The sequence below is a fragment of the Podarcis pityusensis genome (assembly GCF_964106645.2).
Source record: "Podarcis pityusensis genome assembly, chromosome: 12".
Taxonomy (NCBI): Eukaryota; Metazoa; Chordata; class Lepidosauria; order Squamata; family Lacertidae; genus Podarcis; species Podarcis pityusensis.
This window is the reverse complement of record NC_138037.1, coordinates 48,007,676-48,028,235: the sequence shown is the minus strand read 5'-3', so window position 1 is coordinate 48,028,235 and position 20,560 is coordinate 48,007,676. Positions and strand designations below refer to the sequence as shown.

General features: G+C 41.7%; 1 protein-coding gene across 1 annotated transcript in view; it reads right to left on the bottom strand.

Moving 5' to 3' along the window:
- Positions 1 to 1,118: 1,118 nt before the first annotated feature.
- SACM1L (SAC1 like phosphatidylinositide phosphatase) overlaps positions 1,119 to 20,560 on the bottom strand; it is a 30,655-nt gene continuing 11,213 nt past the window's right edge. Inside the window, exons 7-20 of the mRNA XM_080975909.1 lie at positions 18,717 to 18,750; positions 17,310 to 17,411; positions 15,662 to 15,747; positions 15,200 to 15,286; positions 13,867 to 13,935; positions 13,707 to 13,786; positions 12,224 to 12,322; positions 10,681 to 10,819; positions 10,383 to 10,452; positions 10,213 to 10,285; positions 8,384 to 8,477; positions 7,782 to 7,874; positions 4,539 to 4,596; positions 1,119 to 3,191 (exon numbers count right to left, since the gene is read on the bottom strand). Of these exons, the coding sequence (XP_080832035.1) occupies positions 3,055 to 3,191; positions 4,539 to 4,596; positions 7,782 to 7,874; positions 8,384 to 8,477; positions 10,213 to 10,285; positions 10,383 to 10,452; positions 10,681 to 10,819; positions 12,224 to 12,322; positions 13,707 to 13,786; positions 13,867 to 13,935; positions 15,200 to 15,286; positions 15,662 to 15,747; positions 17,310 to 17,411; positions 18,717 to 18,750 (1,221 nt within the window). The 3' untranslated portion in view covers positions 1,119 to 3,054. The remainder of the gene's footprint in view (positions 3,192 to 4,538; positions 4,597 to 7,781; positions 7,875 to 8,383; positions 8,478 to 10,212; positions 10,286 to 10,382; positions 10,453 to 10,680; positions 10,820 to 12,223; positions 12,323 to 13,706; positions 13,787 to 13,866; positions 13,936 to 15,199; positions 15,287 to 15,661; positions 15,748 to 17,309; positions 17,412 to 18,716; positions 18,751 to 20,560) is intronic.

Genomic DNA, 20,560 nt, shown 5'->3' with positions numbered 1-20,560 from the left:
TGAGAGGCCTTTGTAAATATTTTTTCCCACTGTGAACTTATAATTGCGGTTATAGCTGATTTTCCTCCAAGCTCTGCCCTCTTTTAACGAGGCTGGTAAGACCTGGTGCTTTTTTACATACTTGGTTTTCTGGTTAAGCTGTAGCACCTGATTGAGCGCCATATGCAAACTTGCGGATCACAGATCTTGAATTCTCTCCCTTAGGTTGCACAGCCACTGTTGTGTTAAAAATAGAGTGATTTCCTGTAGCAAAAGCAATTGGGCATCATGAAAGCAGGTGGGTCTGGTTCCTTTATTACTTTCAACACACCAGCTGTTGTATCTGAGAAGCCAACAGATCTGCCCAGATGGTGTTTGGATGCCAACTCGGTGTAGCAGGCCATGTCATGGAAAATGTTCATTACAGTTGTGATGGGATGCTCTTATTTCCACCTTCAACTGCTTGCCATCTTATCCATCTGTATGCTCAGCCATGACCTTAACTCTGACTTCCATTCTCAATCCTCACATTGGAGTCCTATAGATACAGCTGCATGGTGTAGTTTTATATTGCATCCTAAATTAGCAAAGTAGAACCCACAAGGAAGAAAGGGGTTATTGTGATTTCAGGGGGAACAGTTCATACTTTCATTTTCAGATATTTCATAAATCCATGCAACATGAGCTTCGACACGGTGCAGCAGATGAGGTGCTCTTTGTATTTCAACTTTAAAAATGATTTAAAAGGTATGTGCTTTTGTTTTATTTCCTTCACATTTCAACTTACATCCTAAATGCACATGATCTACTGTTGTTTTTATTTCAGTCCTTCAGCTAAAGTCCTCCATACATGATTAGCTAAACATATTGGGTATTTTGCAGCACACATTAAAATGCTTAAAATGGCTGCATGTGGAAATGGGGTAAGTTGGAAGCCATGCAGAGCATTAAAAATAACTAAGAGTCCATGAGTATTTTCACAACAGTTCTTTCCCCCCCAAAGATGGCGAATTACGTAATATAATCCAATGATGTCTAGCAGAATATGGCTAGTCTGTAGCTATTCATCTTCATTCTGCCTTTAACCACAGTCCCAATACACATTTTGTCCATTAATCAATCAGGATTCAGAGACAGAATTCAGTATTTAGAAAAGATGGAAGTTTTATTATTGTTTGAGTACACTGTGTGGACTTAGAAATGCAACCTCTTTGCAAAGCAATGGAAAACAGACATCCTTCCAAACCTCAAGCCTACAGAAATTTAGTTCTTTTCTAACAATGCTAGCTGCCCAAACTTTCTTCTTTGTTGCAACAAGTTCTTAATGGGAAGTGCATCAGAAGGACAAAAGCAGGAGTCACTTAAAAAATGATCTGCTAATGAACATTAAATCAAACATTTGATGCAAGACCTTTTTTATATTTTCCACGCATTGAAGTGGATGACTTGGATTTTAGTTTTCAAACTCTGCTGACTGTTCCTTCCTCTACAAACAAAAACTGTGTATGTTATTACAAGGACTGTGAGAATAATATTGAAACAAACTCAGAGACCCTCAAACATTCAAAGGTTAAAATGAACAGTTGCTGTTTCCATACGGTACAGTATGTTCAATTGTCATACAATGAAAAAACTGCACAGCAAGTTGTGTTTTAGCTTGGAATGACCAATTGTATTAACCCCTAGTTGTCTACATGTCCGCCTAATACTTAAATTCATAATTGCAATCTCGACTATACAGCTGTAATTACAGGAAGTATAATTAAACAATTCACAGTACCTGAAGCTGATCCGTGTCTGGTTCTGAACGCAAGTAATTAGAAAATGGTTGACAAAGTAGTTTAAAATTGGTCCTTGGATTTAGATCATCTAGTTTTTAATATAAAGCTTGGAAGCACTAAAGTTGAGACACACATTTATTGATAACCAGCACAAGGCTATTCTTAGAGCTTAGTAGTTTCCAGAGAAAGTTACATTTGTAGAGAAATATAATTACGGCATGCACAAAAAGCAAGCTGATGTTGATCCCAAGTGCAAATATGGAATTAACTTCACCTCCCCTCCCCTCCCCTCCCCCCAAATGCATCAAATAAATGTATATTGTCTTCCACAGATTACCCCTCCTAAAACCAAGGCAGCATAAAGCAGCAGGTGGTTTGCCAAATTAATAAGAAATACCGTCTGCGTTTGAGACTCTTCGGAAAGAAGCAAATACTTTGGACCTTTAGCGTAAGATGGTTCCGATAAGTAGCTTTACATTCTTTGATTCCATTTACATCTTCTTAAGAGACAAAACAATCTTTAATCACACTGAAGTTTGTCATCTAAGTCTTCTAAGGACTGTAGTAATTAAAGCAGCACAGGACATGTTCCAAACAGAGTGAATCCTCCTGACAATGATTTAAACAGAATATTGCATCAGCAGTCCCAGAAATGGCAGGAGAGACTCGCCTTTAGATAAGGGAGCACGAGGAGAAAAATATATTGGGGGAGACACACACGAATACATACAACCCTGCGCTTGATACATCGACTTTCATCCTGGCTACAAGGGCACTCAACAGAAGTTTAATTAAGCAGCAATTGTTGATATTGTTAATAAGCAAGGCTTTTTACTAGTATCAGATATTGTAACCTGGTTGTACCCTAGTAGTGGCTAGATCGCTAAGTAACGTCAGGAGAACAGCATCTTTTTTAAAAAAGAAGGCTGAGACATCTCAAAAGATTTTACAATACTACATTCATGGGTTGTGAAGCTTGGCACACCCTTTTTGTGAATCCAGTTAACACCCTGTGGGACGACGGTGCAAACTGGCTTTCATCTCTTAATCCTCCTAACGGTTATGTGCGCAAGCTCTCCAGTAAATGCAATACTCCTAAGATCATTGTGACTATAGAATCAAAACGGTGAATCCCCTCCACCAAGTAGTAAGTTCGATTCAATTTTTCACCCTGCAAAGATGAAAGCTAAAAAGAAAAAAAAGACCACGAGCTTGTGTGGAAAGCAGGTCAGTAGAGGCTCCAGGTACTGGTTGAGGAGCCATCCCTACCAAGCTGTTTTCCACACACACAAATTCAGTCCATCTTCTCCTTCTGAACCAGCCTGGGCGCATCTACAAAATCCTTGCCGTTGTAAAGGATGATAGCAAGAGTTCCAAAGCTTGCGCTTCCCCAGAAAACCACGTAGGCCAGGGTCTCTGTCCAGGTGTCACCTGTGGACACAATAAATTGCTTTCAGCTACGTACAAGGACTATTAAGAAACTATATTAGCGACCAGAAAAAGAGAAGCCTGCTAGAATTCTGAAGTGCAATTTCAGATCTACAAATCTGAGTGTTCTTCCCCACACGCCGCCAACGTATTTATTAGCAGAAGTGGTGAGAATATTTTCATATGTATGAAGGTGACATTTGGGAACCTGAAGGGTGACGGAGAGTATTAGGAAAATATACAGCAGGTGGTATGGGCCTTTGCAGAAAATGTATTGTGAGAGAGAGCACATGGCACAGCAAAACACCGGAATGCAAGTGGGGTCTCCCACAGCATCAAGGGTGAGGAAATGGGGGCTGCATGCAAAAGCAGCCAACCCTCTGTGGGCCATTTCAGACAGGCAAGTGGGGTCCACCTACCTAGCAATCACCTGGCACCAGGTGCTCTTAATTTCAGCCCGCAGCTGCAAAGGAAGAGTCGGGTGCACGCTAAGGGCACTCCCCATTCTTTTGCAGGCACCATTAGGCACTTTGCAGCAGCCAGGGTTTGAATTTCCCACTGACTGATGACATCAGGCATAGTAAAGGTGTTCGTCATTTGGACGCACCTGAAATGCTCCAGTCCCTGTAGCTTATGAGGGAGAATATTTGATTCAGCGGGGGATGCCGTTAAGTGGCCCGTAAGCTATTGTATATCATTATAATGCATCATCACTGCAATTCCTCCCTTCTATTTTAAAGAAATATTAACTTTCTTTAGGAAACATGATTTTGACCTAGGACATAGCACTGATAATATGTATCTGAAAAGGTAATGGGGCTCTGGTTATTTGGCCACCTAATCATTTTTACTAAGTCATTGCAAATACAGAGGTTAAAATCGGCTCTGCTATAGTTGAAATTCAGCTCCTAATACTTGAACAATATGAATTCTTGGCCACAAAAGTTTTTCCTGCGTGTACGTATGATGTCCCTTTGTTCTTGCTCTACATTTTCAGCAAATGAGGATTAAACTATAGGCAATCTCGGTGTGGAAGATTCTGCTTTGGAGCAGAGGACCAGCTTGGGCAGGCTGCTGGTACCAAGGTCCAAAGATCCTATGCTGCTTCAAGGGGTTTTTTCCTGGAGTACACTGAACTCATAAACATGAGGCTAGCCATCAGATTTTGTGACTTGTTTGCTACGATGCTTGTAAATTCTCACCCACAAACTGCCTGTGTCTAGCTCTGATGATACCCAATTGCAGAAAGAGCTCCTATAAAAACCTCTCGTTAACTTCCAAGAAGCTACTGCCATTGACTTATGTACACTATTGCTGTGAATTTCACGCACAGGTCAGATGATCACTTACCAGCCATAAGCAAACAGATAATGCACATTGAGAAAGCCACCACCATAATAATAGGCAACTGAGAAAGAAAATGGGGGGAAAACAGAATTAAAAGGCAATACATAATACTGTTTCACAGCTCAGTTATACACAAAGTAGAGAGTATGGTGCTAGCACATCAGTAATCTTAACATGCCAATCTGATCAGAAACAGGAGTTATTCTGAGCATACCCCATTTTCAGAAATGTTTCATACACCAACAAATTTATTGGGGCATAACTCTCAGGGTTGTTTCGTCAGATGCAATCAGCTTCAGCCAACAAAACCTTACGCCATAATTTGGCAGCCTTTAAAATACAGGAGGAATCCTCCTTTGTTGTAGGAAAAGCTAGTCACCGCATCTAACTTGCTGCAATGTATTAAACCCTGTTGTGCAGCACAAAGGATATTGTATGGGACTTTTGGACAGTAAACATGTGCTACAGAAAACAAAGAACGTTCATTTCTGCAAAGTTTGCATGAGTTGCAGGAACAGGTGCAGGCACTGGTTCCAGAACAGCTTGGTTGTATTTGGCTCTATGAAAACTTAGTGAAGTTGGGCGAGGAACAGGATTTTTGCCCTCTAAAGTTCTGCCAGCCCTTCTGATTCCTGCTCATTTCCTCCCTGTGCTATTTTCACCAGAGTCCATCTCACTCCCACTGTTTCTTGCATTACCTGCTCAGCTCACAAACCGTATTCCAAGCACCAAAGAACAACTCTGTTGGTGGAGCAGGATCTTGGGGTGATGGGTTTGAGCCCCACATTGGGAAAAAGATTCCTCGCATTGGAGGGAGTGGACTAGATGCCTCTCGTGGTCTCTGACACTCTACAATTCTATGATTCCATAGCGTGGCCACACAGGCATTACTTCCCACACCCCACCTTTCTATGCCTGGCAGGATTGTGATGAGCTTTAGGCTTGCATGCTTCCTCTCACACTATGCAGAAATGAATGACTTCCTAGGAACCCTGCATACGCCATAGAGACTTCTGAAGAAAGGTAGCACGTATAAGAAACAAAAAACAGTGCGTTTGACTTCCCCCTGCTCTTCAGATGTATAGAAAAGTTTCAGTATTGCAGTTTACTGCCTGGTGCCTATAAAGGTAAAGGACCCCTAGACGGTTAAGTCCAGTCAAAGGCGACTATGGGGTGTGGTGCTCATCTCGCTTCAGGCCGAAGGAGCCAGCGTCAGATCATGTGGCCAGCATGACTAAACTGCTTCTGGCGCAAAGGAACACCGTGACGGAAACCAGAGCGCATGGAAACGCCGTTTACCTTGCCGCCACAGTGGTACCTATTTATCTGCTTGCACTGGCATGCTTTCAAAGTGCTAGGTTGGCAGGAGCTGGGACAGAGCAACGGGAGCTCACCCTGTCGCGGGGGTTCAAACCGCCGACCTTCTGATCAGCAAGCCCAAGAGGCTCAGTGGTTTAGACCACAGCTCCACCCACATCCCACTGGTGCCTGTAACTGTGTAGGAAGATGTCTGTCTTTAGCCCATGACAGCAAAAACTAAAGCAGAGCATCCTCCTGCCTCCATTTGCCTGGATTTCCAGGGGGCTATGGAGAGGTCACAACACTAGGGTTCGCCAAGTGGGCAGAGGCCAATCGCCTTCCTATCTTATCTTCATTTGGTTGCAAGTGGCCGATAACCAGGTGCAAAGTGCAAAATGTGCCTGGTGAATTTCGAACACCGCTAATTACAGTAACAGAAATCATGTGGGTCAGGAAAGCGCACATCTCAGGCATCACAGACAGGGGTAAAGAGGTGTGTGTTTAGGAGACGTGTGTGCAGACCAGCCCTTGCTAACCTGGCGTCCTCCAGATGTTTTAGATGACATCTCTCTGCAAGCACAGCTGGCTGAGAATTGGGAATTGTGGTCCAAAACATCTGGAGGGCACCAGTCTGCTGAAAGCTGATCTCTGTTCTGCCTGCCACACATTCTGCAGCGTTAACAGCAGCTATTGTGAAATTCACACACGCAAAAACCCCTTTGCTTGCTTCTCCATGCAGAAATCTCTACAGAGAACAGCTGCTGATACTTGCCCACAATTCCAAGCGCACCTGAAGTTTTGCTAATAGCGCTTCTATTTTTAGCCTCCTTATTGATCACGAGCAGAAAACAACAGCTAGCTCCCCGATGCTCACACAAGTACTGCGACAGCTGTGAAACACCGCCTGCGGGAAGCCAGCCAAGGAAGAGCTGGGCTCTCAGTCCCCTCTTTGTTAAAAATCACACCTGCAATTCCACTGCTGCACTGCTGGGCCATCAGAAAACTGCCCAAGTGGCAGGGGAGAGTCTGGAGGTTCAAAGAGGGTCACCGGTAGCTCATGCCCCCCCCCCCCCAGTACACTTTACATCTCTGAGGCTTATTTGGAGTGCTGCTGAAACAGCACAGGCAGTTACTGCCTCAGTTTACGGTACAGGGAGCATCACCAAAACAACAGGGGAAAGGCGCCTCTTGTGCCAAGAGCCTAGCAAGCCATCCTATTCTGCTCAGCTGCAGAGAACAGGATCAGTTCTATATCTCAGCCACTGTATATTGTAGGATGGTGTCATAGCTAGGTTTTACATGCATGAAATCAGAGTTCAGATCCCTGCTGGACTGTTTTGTGCGTGCACTAAGCCTTGGTCTAGTGCTGTGTGGACAAGTTCTGGGCTTGCGCACTCCCAGCCAGCCAGGAGGAAGATTTCTGCCCAGTTAACTTTCAGCTTCAAAGAACACCAGCATTGCATGCAAACCAGAAATCCTTGTTTAAAACCAACAGTGGGTTCCTGCCAAACAAGCCAACATCATTTGTTTAGCAATTAACCGCTGTTTGTTTTTCAACCAGGATTTGGGGTATACGGAAAGCAAAGATTCTGTTTCGAAGAAAATAAACTCGGTAAAAATCTTCCCCATAGTTATGAAAGGGGAGGAGAGAACATTAGGTGAGACGCTATCCTCTGGACAGCAAGTAACTATCTCCCAAGTCTGCTTGATAGCCCAGGAACAGAGGGATACAAGTCCAATACTGGACACACAGGTTTTTTTCACTAGCCCCAAATGTAAGCCATGAAAGTTGCTCTACTCTTCGCAGAAGCCAAACCAGGGCTTCAGTTCCAGTAAGTAAAATGTAAAATACATGCAACCACAACACATTGTTAATCTTAGCCTGATTCAACTAAGTTTAAATAGTGTTATATAAAGATAAGCTCACAAAAATGGAAAAACCCTTACAGCCAAAAATTTCCAGTCTTTCTGCACATGAAGAGGACTGAGAGAATCGACTTCATCCACCGAATAGTTTCCAAGAAAAAGATCTATAGCGTCCTGCAAAGCAATCCAGAGTTAAACGGTTGAGAATCAAGTCCCATATTAACCTACTCGGCACCACCAAAACCCATCCTCCAGTTACTGTACTCTGCCCATTTGTCATCTAAAAAGTTGCGACTTTTCTTCTGACAGCTTTCCTTCCCCACTTGCAGGCCATCTTTCCAGTGACTTCAAGGTGCCTCTGATGAAAGGTCTCCTCTCCCAGTTCTATACATTACACCTAAGCTTCTCCAAATGCCGGGATCCGCTTGCTGGCTTGTCAAATGTCACGTCCCTCTCCTTTGTTGCCTCCCTCCTTCCACTTCTTGGAATCCTTTTCAACATGACAGTAGCCAAGTCCTCACTGCAATTTTTATGACTGCCTGACCTCACCACACCGGAATCTCCCGCTTCCATAAGCCCTGGAGCAGAGTGACCACGGCATTTTTCGTTCCTTTCAACGCACAGCACACTTTTCAAGCTAAATAAAAAGCAACCGGAAAAGCCAAATGCTAGGAAGTTCTTACCTGTCTAAATCCATCAGAAAAGTTGTTTTTGTAGTAGCGAATGAGTGAGTTCCAACCATCCATCAGGAGGCCCCACTGAGTTCTCTTCCCAGTTCTATTAAAAAATAATAATAAAAGCAGACATTTTCAACAGGGAAAATTGAAATCTGTTGCTTATAAGGAACTGGTCTAATATTGGTAGTGGTAGGAGCACCAGGGAGGGGTGTGTGTCTTCACTCTCTACCCCCAAACTGAAAAGGTAAGCCTCAAATCCTCTAGCCTTTCTTTTATAACCAAAGCACTTTTTCCAGTTCAACCCAATTTCCCCCTCCCCACCACCACAAAGAGTTACCAAGGGCTCCACAGTAAGGCCTCGTGATTTCAAAAATAAAGAGAGTTCCTCCCTTTCACACATTTGCACAAATGGTCCAGATACTAGCATGGACTCTATAGCGGTGTTTTATCCTCATTTATTCAGAATCTGGACTAACGATTCTTATCAAGGTTGTATTTAGCCTGAGAAAATATGCAACTGATGGAGGAATTTAGCTGTGGAACAGCTGCCTGTATAAACAGCATACGACAAAGATACTATTTTCATTTAAGATTGTAGCAAGGGAAGTTGCCAAGAGCAGTAAAAACGTGGAAAGTTACAGCCATTCACATTATAAGCCTAAATCAGGGTAGTCCAATGTGCGGCCCCCAAGGCCTTTAGGGTGGCCCTTGGTAGCATTTGACAATCCCCAGCCCCTGCTTCGCAGCGCTCATGCTACCTTCCCAAAGCTGGGAAAGAGAGTCGCTGGGATTTGGGAACGATGCTTGAGGGCTCTGACAGGGTCCTAGAGTCCACCTCCTTCCCAAAGTCTAGTTGGCGCTTTGCCAGCTTTGGGAAGAAGGTGAGAGGGCTTTAGGACCCTGCCAGAGGTAGGTGTCAAATTTTGGCCTCACTCTCTACCCCCACAGGACAAAGCAGTGTGCAGCCCTTGGGTCCCATGTTGGAAAACTCTTGTGGCCCATTTGGTATGAAATGTTGCACCACCCTGGTCTAGATAAATAAAACAGAAGCACTAAGTAACAGAGGTAGTATTTTCTACATAGCATATTTGCTGGCTTTATGCTATTTTATAGTTTGTTTGTTTTTTAAAAAAATAATATTTATTAAAGTTTCAAAGGAAAAAAAATCACATTAATAAAAAAAAATTAACAATAAAAAGGAAAAATACAAAGAAAAAAGAAAAAACAGTTAAAAACAATTCCATCTTTCCCTCACTTCTTTTACGTTTACTTGTTTCCCGGACCTCCTCATACCTCCCTCTTTTGTATTCCAATTAAATTTGTTAATCCAACAATTCCTTTCCCTCCTTTTTAATCCTAATCCTTAGTCTTGATATATTGTAATGTTAGATTTTTACCTATTAAAAACCAATTTTTCCATATTCTTTTGTACCTATACAGCTAGAAACCACTTAACTTCAATCCAACATCATTCTAACATTCATTAATTTTACAATATTTCTGTAAATAGTCTTTAAATTTCTTCCAATCTTCTTCCACTGACTCTTCTCCCTGGTCACGGATTCTGCCATATGCTATTTTATAATTTTATTCTGCTTTTATTTTAGTGATTAACGGCTGCACACTGCTTTGAGAATCCTAATAGCTTGGTTGAACGAGATACAATTTTTCAAATTATTTCTAGATAAGCCTCAGGGTCCCTTCCCACTCTATGATTCTATGTACGGTAATACGCAGCAACTATGGAAGCAAGTTCAGAGTGTCTGAACAACAGGTAACTGCTCTTAGTGAAGTTACAATACATTTTCTCCCAAGAAAGATTGGTTCAAACTTGCCTCGTGTAGTCTGTCTTTAAGGCACCCGTTCCGGCGTATTGTTTGGCACATGCATTCGCATTATCGGCCCAAGCTATGAACAGAGAACATTTTTTTTCCCTTTAAAAAGAGACTCCAAATAAGATGCTCATAAAAGTAAAGTCGGCTTGGTGACTAAAACCAAAACCTACCATTTTTATAAAGCTTCTCAAATTCTGCTTGTTCTTCAATTCTCTGGCCAACATGCAAAACGCCTAATCTCTGCAACGACAACAGAAACTGTTACTGTATGAAAACGGGACCATTTTAATGTGCCAGAAAAAGCACGTTCCAGAAACATAAACTTGAAATAGGAGCTTCACGTCTATGTAGACCTTTGCACTATGTAAATATAGAATATTTTGTTTTATCAAATTTCTAGAAGGCCAGCAACATCCCTTTACACCCAGCTTTTAAAGGGAAACGGAGAGACTAGGAGGCAATCATCACCTGAAGTTGTGCTTGGAGAGATCGCCGTGCCAGAAGGCTTTGAATCACATTCGTCCGGTCCAGGCAGTCCATACAGTTACTGCGGAATGTCCCTTCTTGCTGCATCACCACCTTCCCATCAGAATCAACCAGAAAGTAGCTGAAATACACAAGGGAGCTTGCCTAAGAATTCACAAAATACCACTTTTACATTTTTTGTTGAAACGCTACTACAGCTGTAGCATCAGCAAAGAAAAATATTTCTGAAGGTTTTCCAGAATATTTTTTTTAAAAAAAGAAAATAATCCCAAAACAATCTCCTTAACTTTAGAGTTTTCCCACAGACTCTGAAGTATCGCTGGTTAAGTGCACCATGAACAAGTTTTGCTTAGATCACAAAGGCTGCAATCATCTAACTATTTAATCATTCTACTTTTCATTTCTCTTACTACAAGCACCTGCCAAGATGCGCTTTTTAATATCTTTCAAGACCAGATGTCTGAAATGACTGCCAGGATCCCCAGAGAAGGAAAACTGTACTGCGTGCCCAAGTGATTCTGGACTTGTTTCTTGAAAGCAGCCTCCAGGCCAGACGGCAGGCCATGTTCAAAATCAAGGAGAGACCCAAAAGCTGCTTGCAATATAGCATAAATGTCTGCGAATTAAAGTAAAAAGATCACATGCTCTTGGCCTCTAGACCCTGATTCACTAATACTCAGAGCCTGTTTTAGAGGAGAGACAAACTAGGGCAAGGCAATAGTTGGCTGTTGCCCACAACGCATCTGGAAAATGCATTTTCTGATTCTCATGAGAAAACAAGGTTCTCATTACAGAATCTGGATTAACGTTTCATCCTTTTCCTTCTATTGAAATTTATAAGATGTCCTACTAAAAGCTATGTGTATTATTTATTATGACTGATCTTGAACATCCATATTAAATTCTTATTCAAAGAGCAGTGTTTTAAAAGGAAGTGTTCTGTTAATAATAAACACGTCCCAGGAAATCAAAGGGCTTCCTGTTCCGTAGAGATGTTTTAATCTTGTTAGGACATGGAATTCAATTCTGAGATTTCTGCTGGTTAGCCTTTGGAGATTTATCCATTCTCATAAATCAAAATGTGCTAACTTTGTAACCAAGCGCAGTTGTCTCTGGTTTAAGATTTTAAATGGAACACATCTTTGCAGTGAACACCAGCTTTATATTTAAAAAATGGCCAACTATAATGATGTCGTATTATCAAGATCCTTATACCGTTGTGTAGAAATGGAAAAAGAAGCCACACAAGTTCAGAGGATCTAGTTTAGGTAAATCCAAAGGGAAGTTAAGTTTCTATTAAATCAATGCAGTTAATTTCAGCCCAGATGACTGATTGTTGATATAATCTTCCTTAAGAATCACTACAACCATGCAAATTTCTTTGGGACTAAGGCAGCAGTTTACTTTCAGTGTCTGCTGTGTACAAATCAAATTATTATGTAACGTCCACTAACCACAACTAAATGCCTTCACAGTGCAGTTGCATATGACATGACTGTTGTTGTTGTTTAGTCATTTATATTACCTCAATTCATCTTGCTGTTCAGCTAGCTGATCCATTAAAATCTGGAGCCGATCCCACCTCATATGACTGCATTCTTTGTGGAAATCGAATGCTACATATCTGGGCAGAGAAAGCACATGTGAGTTAGGAAGCTATTCAGTATCTGAATTGGGATCGGGGCAGCGGACAGGGTGGGGGAATAAAAGGTCAGAAAAATAAAAACTTGCATTATTAAGCAGTATGAGGTTCCCCTGATAAAGCATTTTCTCAAAACGTACCAAGCATCATATTAACTATGAAACAGGATTTTGTCTTTGGGATGGACAAAGGTCTCTGTTAGCAGGGGAGAAAAGTGGGGCTCGGAACTGTACAAAAGTTTTTAAAAAGCATGCTCTGCCCACCTAAAAGGGTTAGTTGTTGAAAGATAACTCTTGCCAGCTTCACATGAAAGTGTAATGTGTTTTTTTCCAGAGTTAAAGGTTTTTGTTGGTGGTTGTTTTTTTTTACTGCAAACTGTCCAGTGAACTTACGCTTTTTAGGTTGTGGGGTGGGAGGTGTTCAGTTTGCATTTTTCTTTCCAATTCAAACAAACAAACAAACTTTTGCCTGCAGTCTTCTCCAGCAACAGGCTTATAATCCTTAATTTTCCCCTCCCAAACAAACATTTCCAAATCAAAAGCCACACAATGGCACTCTTGCATCTTGCCTCTCCTACCGTATGACATAAAGGTAAAGGTAAAGGGACCCCTGACCATTAGGTCCAGTCGTGGCCAACTCTGGGGTTGCGGTGCTCGTCTCGCTTTATTGCCCGAGGGAGCTGGCGTACAGCTTCTGGACTGTATGACATGACCACCCTTATATTTGAGTTTGCTTGGAGGGGATCTTCCTCCATCCCAGGACAGCCAGCTACCTACCATCTTCATGGATCTCTCCACCCAGCCAACCATGAACTCTTGTAACAACCATTCTACTTCCATTTCTCCATCTCTCATCTCTGAACTCCGATGGTGGTCTTAATATGGGCATGCTTAGAATCTGCACAGGTTTATTCTTTATTTGTCGTGGTCCAGAAAGGGGATTTAAACTTTCTGGAGCAAGTTTTGCCCTAGCACATTGTGTGTGTGTGTGTGTGTGTGTGTGTGTGCACGTGAGCGCAAACACATCTCTTTATCCTGTCCTTTGACAACAGAGAGGTGTGCTTCTGGGGCCCACACGATTCCTGTGACTGATCTGTTCCAATTGTTTTTTAATTTCTGCTTTTAAACTATTGTAACCTGCCCTGGGACCTGTGGTGAAGAATGGGTGATAGACAAATTAAAAAGAGGGACAGTAGTAAGCCGTGCGGTTTCATTTAAAGTCCTAAATAAAATCTGTGCAACTACAGAAAGCATGTTATCATTGAATTCACACAGAACTTGACATCTTCACATGCAGGTACAATTTTATGTCTAAACCAGGCAGTTGTTCTGATACTGATGCAAATACTGTTTCGTTTAGCATGTACCTGACCATTCCATTTCCCAAGCTGTTTACCATTTTTGAAAACGTTTGCTCAAGCGGCTTTTCTGAGCCCTTCTGGTTAACCTGCAAAGGAAGAAAAAGGTCACACGCAGCAGCGATAACATTTTCCTGAACTCAAATGTACAATTAAATTCAAATCTTACCAGGTTAACAATTATTTGCTTTCCATAGCTAATAATCTGACTGTCAAAGTGTCTTTGGAAGCCATCCATCTGAAAAAGAACATGGTACACTTTTTATTCAAAGTTTGGCCAAAGCGTCATGTTTTTGAGAATTTGTAGGGGGGGAAAGGGGGGGGGGACTTGCTCAATATTCAGTGAACATAGCAAAGGAATATTAAAAAGGTTCAATATGCAGCTCCAGCTGTGCAGAGTTAAAAGCAAATGGCAACACGTTCATGACTACTACAGATGTTAGATCATGCATTCATTGTTGTTATATTCTGAAATTAGCCAGAAAACTCATCAACCATCTCTGCCTACCTACAGCTTTTTATCCACCCCCCTCCACAGTTCTGCGTATACCTGCTCTGCCTCTCTTGATGTTGCTGTGTAACACCTTGAGCCAAACAGAAGACTGTCGGCCCAGGGGGCTGGGGCAGAAAGACAATAGGGGAAATCTTTTGATTTTGAACTCCTAGCTCTATTGACAGTTTAAGACACTAACTAATGTGCTTTTACACAAAAGAACATTCCAACGGCTCTTTGTTGGAACAGATCACTAGGACTGGGCAATATCTGGTTTTCAACACTGTGATACACCAGCAGCTAAACATCATGATACACTGATATATCACAATATCTAAAATAAGGATGGAGCTATGTGGAGGCATTAGCTGGCTTCATGGTTTTTCCCACACTGTGATTTTTGCATAGGATACACACACACACATGATGATTTGCAATATATTGCCAGATCAAAAATTATGAAACCAATATGCATTTCAAACCAGCCCTATAGATCACTTTTGGAGCATTTCCCAGAAACCAGAAACTACTTGCTGCTTACAAAAGATTGTTAGCCTTTCAATGAGCAAACAATTAAGCAGGTAAAGTTCTTGAGTCCACATTAAATTCAAGTGTTTGGTCTTGGTCTTACCAGCCACCCTTGCCTGCTAATTGCCATGCATCAAGGTTCAGGCATTCCCAACCAAAGGACCTTGTGAGGCAACGCCAGCCATCCTGTTCTTGACCTATGGACTGGCCCCAAGCTTTCTTGGATTAAAAAAAACCTCTTCAGTATGGAGTATAGAGTGGTTCAGGGAAAATTAAGGACTAAAGTCTGTCTTTGAAGATGAGAGCACTGCTGCTTCAAGAGAAAACCTTCAAACCATATTGAGGAATACCTTAGGGAAAAAACACTCTGCAGAAGAGCAGCAACCACCTTAGGGATTTTTGCAAATGCATACAGCCATTAGCACCATATTAATATTAAACCCTCGCTGCAGATGGACAGGAAAAAATAAATAAAACATACATGATTTACTGTTTTGCTGATCTGTGGCTTTGGTTTATATTTGAGGTTTGGTCTCTGCGACCAGAAAAAAGGAATTGATCCACGTGTCTGGAAAACAAATAGAACAGAAAACTGAAGCATACAATTGAATTGAAATACTTTATTGTCACTTGTACAACTTGTATACAATGCTATGTTATCAACACAACCTCCCAAATAACCTCTGCATCACATCTTTGAGCAGACTTGCATTAAGAGGGTAGAGGCAAAGACTAGTTATAAAAACCAAAATATAGGGCCTCAAACTTACTGGGCTTTCTACACCAGATCAAAATGTTATCTGTCCCCCCAGGCTTTTGGTTAAATTTTTCAAGCTGCCTCCTGTGCTCCTTTTAAATTATCATTTGACTATGTTCCCTTAATTGTATTGTTCATCTTGATTCCTTTCTGATGAAGGGCTGTTGAGAAATTTAATAAACGTACCTGAACAAAAGATGCTTTGCTCCCATTGTAATGTACTATCTGTTCCGTTTCTACGAAGTTTGCTGCATGTCCTTCGGAATCAATACCTGCGAGATTAAGCAATTCAGAGTTATACCTGACTGCCTATAGCTCAAAGCCTTATTATCCACATCCTTCCATTTCATCATTTCTGCAAACATCAAGTACAGTGAAACCAAGAACTTCCAATAGAACACCGTGTCCTGCAGAGGATTATTTATGTTGCATTTTTGTGCATTCATAAAATGTTGCATAGGCAGTGTGTTTCTGTTACTGGGTACAGCAGCTCTCTAAGTATTAAAGGACAAGCAGTGGAAGATACTTCGCCACCAATGAACCCACTTCAAGAAGATAATCATAGTCCAAGGGAAAAAACATGCAGTTAGCTCTCTGTATCCACTGGGGCTTTTTGTTTCACAAAAACAGTTTGTTAAATAGCAGCAATTGCAGAATTGTGAGGGGTGCTGCTCCAAGGTGGTTGGGGGGGAGGTCGCTGCATTGAGTTGCACTTGGCATGGAGGGACAGAGAATGAATGAACCACCCCTTTCTTCCTTCCCCAAACAGCAACTATACAGACAAACTCCCTATTTATGTATGTTCAAGGCACACACGCACATCACCACAAACTGGCATGAAAAGGGGCAAAAACGGCACAAAAATAGCAACCCCATAAGCCTTTGCACCAACCTTTGAGGCCTGCAGAGAGTTGTGTTTGAGCAAGGAGGTTTGGAGGGAGAGACTGTGGTGGATTTTTTGTTTTTCAAAGGGTTTTTCAAGGGTGTTTTTTAGAAGGTGTTTGCAGGCTTTTTAAAAAAAATATATTTTTATTTTTATTTTCACAATTAAACATTATCATCACATAAGTATAAAAGAAGAAACCACACACAAAAAAATAGAAAATAAAACATTTCCCACACAATATTAAATCCATATTTTGGGATTACTCAGATCCCTCAACAAAATGCAGGCTTTTTCAATGGTGTTCCCAATATATGCAATTTTACTTAAACGGGTTGTGCCTTGGAACATACTCCCCGTTTAAAGGGCTTTTTGCCTATAGATTGTTTGTGTGTACACACACATATTTGCTGGTTTGTTTATTTTTACATGTGCATTTTCCTTCCTCCAAAGAGATATACTTTTATACACAAGCAACTTGAATCTGCATCAACGTGTGGAGATAGTAGAGGCACTTGGAGAACTTTTCAAAACTAAATCTGCATAGTACGTGGTAAAACACAACAACAGTTTCATCCCGTTAACAAGACTGCCTTTGGGGGCCTGTCCCACTCAAGGCAACTTACACAGAAGTGGGAAGGAGTCACTATGCTGACTTTTCAGCAGGTGGGTCACTGTTGCTTACCAGAAGGGGAAAAGAAGCAGGGAGGTCGGTGCGGTGCAAATGCACTAGCAGAAGCACTGGATTGGCTCCGCTGGAACATTTGCACCCTACCAACCTCCTTGCCCCTTCCTCCTTTTGGTAAGCAACAGGGACTCACTTGCCAGGGAACTAGTATAGCAGTCCGTTGCCACTCAGTGAGTCATTTCGGGCCTTATGCATCATTAATATACACCTTCCCATCACCGAGGTAGCACTACTAACAACCATTTGCGGTGCATGTGTCTTACCTCTTACATAGTAGCGCACGCCTGCTCTGAAACAACTTCTTCGGGAAATAAGAATCCAGTCAAAGTATTTTCCATTAATGGAACAAGAGTGCATGATAATAACTGATTGAAGGAGATGTGTTAAGGAATACACATGTGCACATTGACAACAACAGTAAATCCGAGAAGGGAGCGATATCAACAACCTTTCTCAGAATGGTTGAGATACAGGAATACGGACACAGAGCTGGAACACATACCATTACTTCCTTGACAGTAAAGCTTTAATCAGCTGAACGAGGAGAGAGGCAATGTTCAGGTATTCTCTCTTCTCTGAACTTCCAGATCTGTTCCAGAGGATTGTGGGACTCTCCAGAGCAGATTTAGTGAATCACCAAAAATTGCTTATCTCCCCTTTCCACTGTTGGGAGCCTTATCATCAGCTAAGAGTCAATGTTGGATGCAATCCATGGAGAACACATTTTCTCTATTTCAAACTTCTTAACACTGAAGTTAAGAGCAAGCAACTTAATATCTATGAGTGCAGGCATGATTAAAAATACTGGGGGTTTTTTGGTGCTTTTGTTAGGAATAGAGGGGAAGAGAAATTTGCATTTCCCCTAAATTTCCAACTGGTAGGGAAAAAGAGATCTGTATAAACATTTTTATGAAGAAGCCATTATGTTGGGACTTCAAACCAAACCTGATAAATAGTATTTACTGCACTGCGTATACACCCACACACTAACTCAAGTGAACTCCAAGGGCATATTATGTAGCCAGAATACCACAATGCACACAGAATCAGGTGGTGCAACCATGCTTGGGGGATCCCACAATACTTCAGAAAATCTGCAGAAAAACCCTAAGAGGCATCCCACCCCATTCCAAAAAACAAAAAACCAACCCACCCAACGGACACTACTGAATGGCCATGTAATGCTGGTCAGTTGTTTGGGGGAGAGGAGGGGAAGCCAACTGAAAGCTAGAGTGGGGATTAGAAATGAAAAGCAATGGAGTTTTATGGAAGAAGGCTTGGCTCAACACTGAAGAGCAGCGCTCCACACGTCAGCATTTTGGTCTCACCGGCTAATATCTTAAACACAAATCATGACCCCTCATTACATTGGCACTGAACAGCACAATTTTTTTTATGTTCTAGTCAAGAAACAGTAAATAGTATTACTCAGCCAGCTCCTTTTCTCCCAGTCCCTGCAGTGCCTGGATGATGTTGTTTTTGGAGGGGGTAGCTTTTAGGATGAAGTTGGAAGTTTTAGAGGAGGCATTAAAGATTGTATATGCTAAAAAGCTTTGGCATTTCCACCTTCAAGTTGCTCAGGTACCTCATTTTGTAGAACTAGTGTGGAAACAGCACTCTGCCAGGGCTCTAAATATTAATCGAATTGTGACAGAATCATGAAAAGATACATCCATGCATCACTGGAGTGGCAAACCTATGGATCTGTAAAACAAACATTTCACAGTTGAACCACCGTATTTGAGTATTTGAAGACTTGCCCAAGCACTGGACATTGGAATGCTAACCAATACAGAATTTGGACAAACTAACAATACAGCATTTACAGCATTTATTTACAATAAAATGTTCTGTACTCACACTGTATGTACTTAGTGCCACCTGCTTGTAGCACACAGATCAATAATATACCTTAATTTTATCATGCTTTAGATTTTTGACCCTCGCACATGCATTGTTTCCGTATCCTTTCAACCACCTTGCAAGGTAGATGGAACTTACTCCTTATTGCATATGCATGGAAAGAAGGTGGCCACCTGGCATATTCCTACCAAAGTTGAGATTTGGCAGACAAAATGTGGAAGGGCAAAGCAAAGTAACTCCTTCTCACACGCAAGAGAAATAAACCTACACCTACACAGAAGAGGGATGTACAAGGGAAGAGTCTTGTTCAAAGTCCAAAAATAAGCATTCCTTAAAGGAACTTGTTTTCCGGAACTTCTGTTATAAGATTTGGGATTTGTAACATGAAACTGTTTGAAAAACACATTAGTTGTTGTAACTACAGTCGTACCTTGGATCCTGAACGCCTTTGTACTCAGATGTTTTGGCTCCCGAATGCTGCAATCCCAAATAATTGTTCCAGTTTACAAACGTTCTTTGGAACCCGAATGTCCGATGGGGCTTCCACGGCTTCTGATTGGCTACAGGAAGCTCCTGCAGCCAATCAGAAGCCACTCTTTGGTTTCCGAACATTTTGGAAGTTGAACGGACTTCCGGAATGGATTCCGTTCAACCACCAAGGTACGACTATATGTACTCCACCTTGAGCACTTTGGAAGAAAAGTGGGATATAAATGGAGTAATAAATAAAATGAGTGGCTTTGATGCTTGCATTTTCTTCTCTCTGAAGTGAAATTTAGACTAAGAGTTTCCCCAATTCTCTGCTCAGGTTCTTAGCTACAATGCTACACTAGTTCTTGGTTTAAGAAAAGGTTTCCTATTACCTACCAAACTTATGGCTCAGGCAAAACTTCAACCAGGGACTTCGCGACTCTAAGCTATTGGTAAAGAATGCTATCTGCTCCGTGGCTAAATGCCGTTGGCTCAAAGCGTTAATTGTTGGATCGTACTATAAGGCAGCTAATCGCAGAACCAAGCATTTGTATGAACATAAAGAGCACAGGATAGGTGAGGTTTTTCCCCCTCCAACTGATAATAAAGCTGCAGGCTAGAAAGAGATTGTTTTCATCACTAACGGTTTCACAAGCTGCTATTTTGTTAAGTCGACAGTCTTAATGAATTGTTTGGCTCTCGGCAGCTGCTGTGACATCTCAAGGGAGATTTGTAGTATCTCTTGTAAAGGCAACATTCTGGGAGCCACCTCACCCAGATCCATTGGCAAACACTGTATTTGCAACTTGCTTACTGTCTGTTCACTGCTGAAAGGAATTAGGGTGGTTAGCTGACCTGCGAGGAATTAATACCACGTCTTGGCAAGGAAAAACTGTATCCTGCATGCATAATTGAGGACTCTTCTTATCGAGCTGTGCAAGACGTTGATTGAGTGAATTTGCTCTACACACGTCTTAATAGGAGGATGGCTGACAAATTTAAGTTCTGAACCAGGGATTTGCCAAACATGTTTGATTGGGAAAGATGCCTAGCAACCCCCACTTTATTAAGGTCTTTTTCAACTAGCACAAGCACTAGTGTGTCTGCTCCATTTAAAATAAAGGCTATTGGTTTCTGTAACAGTTATTACTATATAGTTTGCTACAACCATAAAAGACTT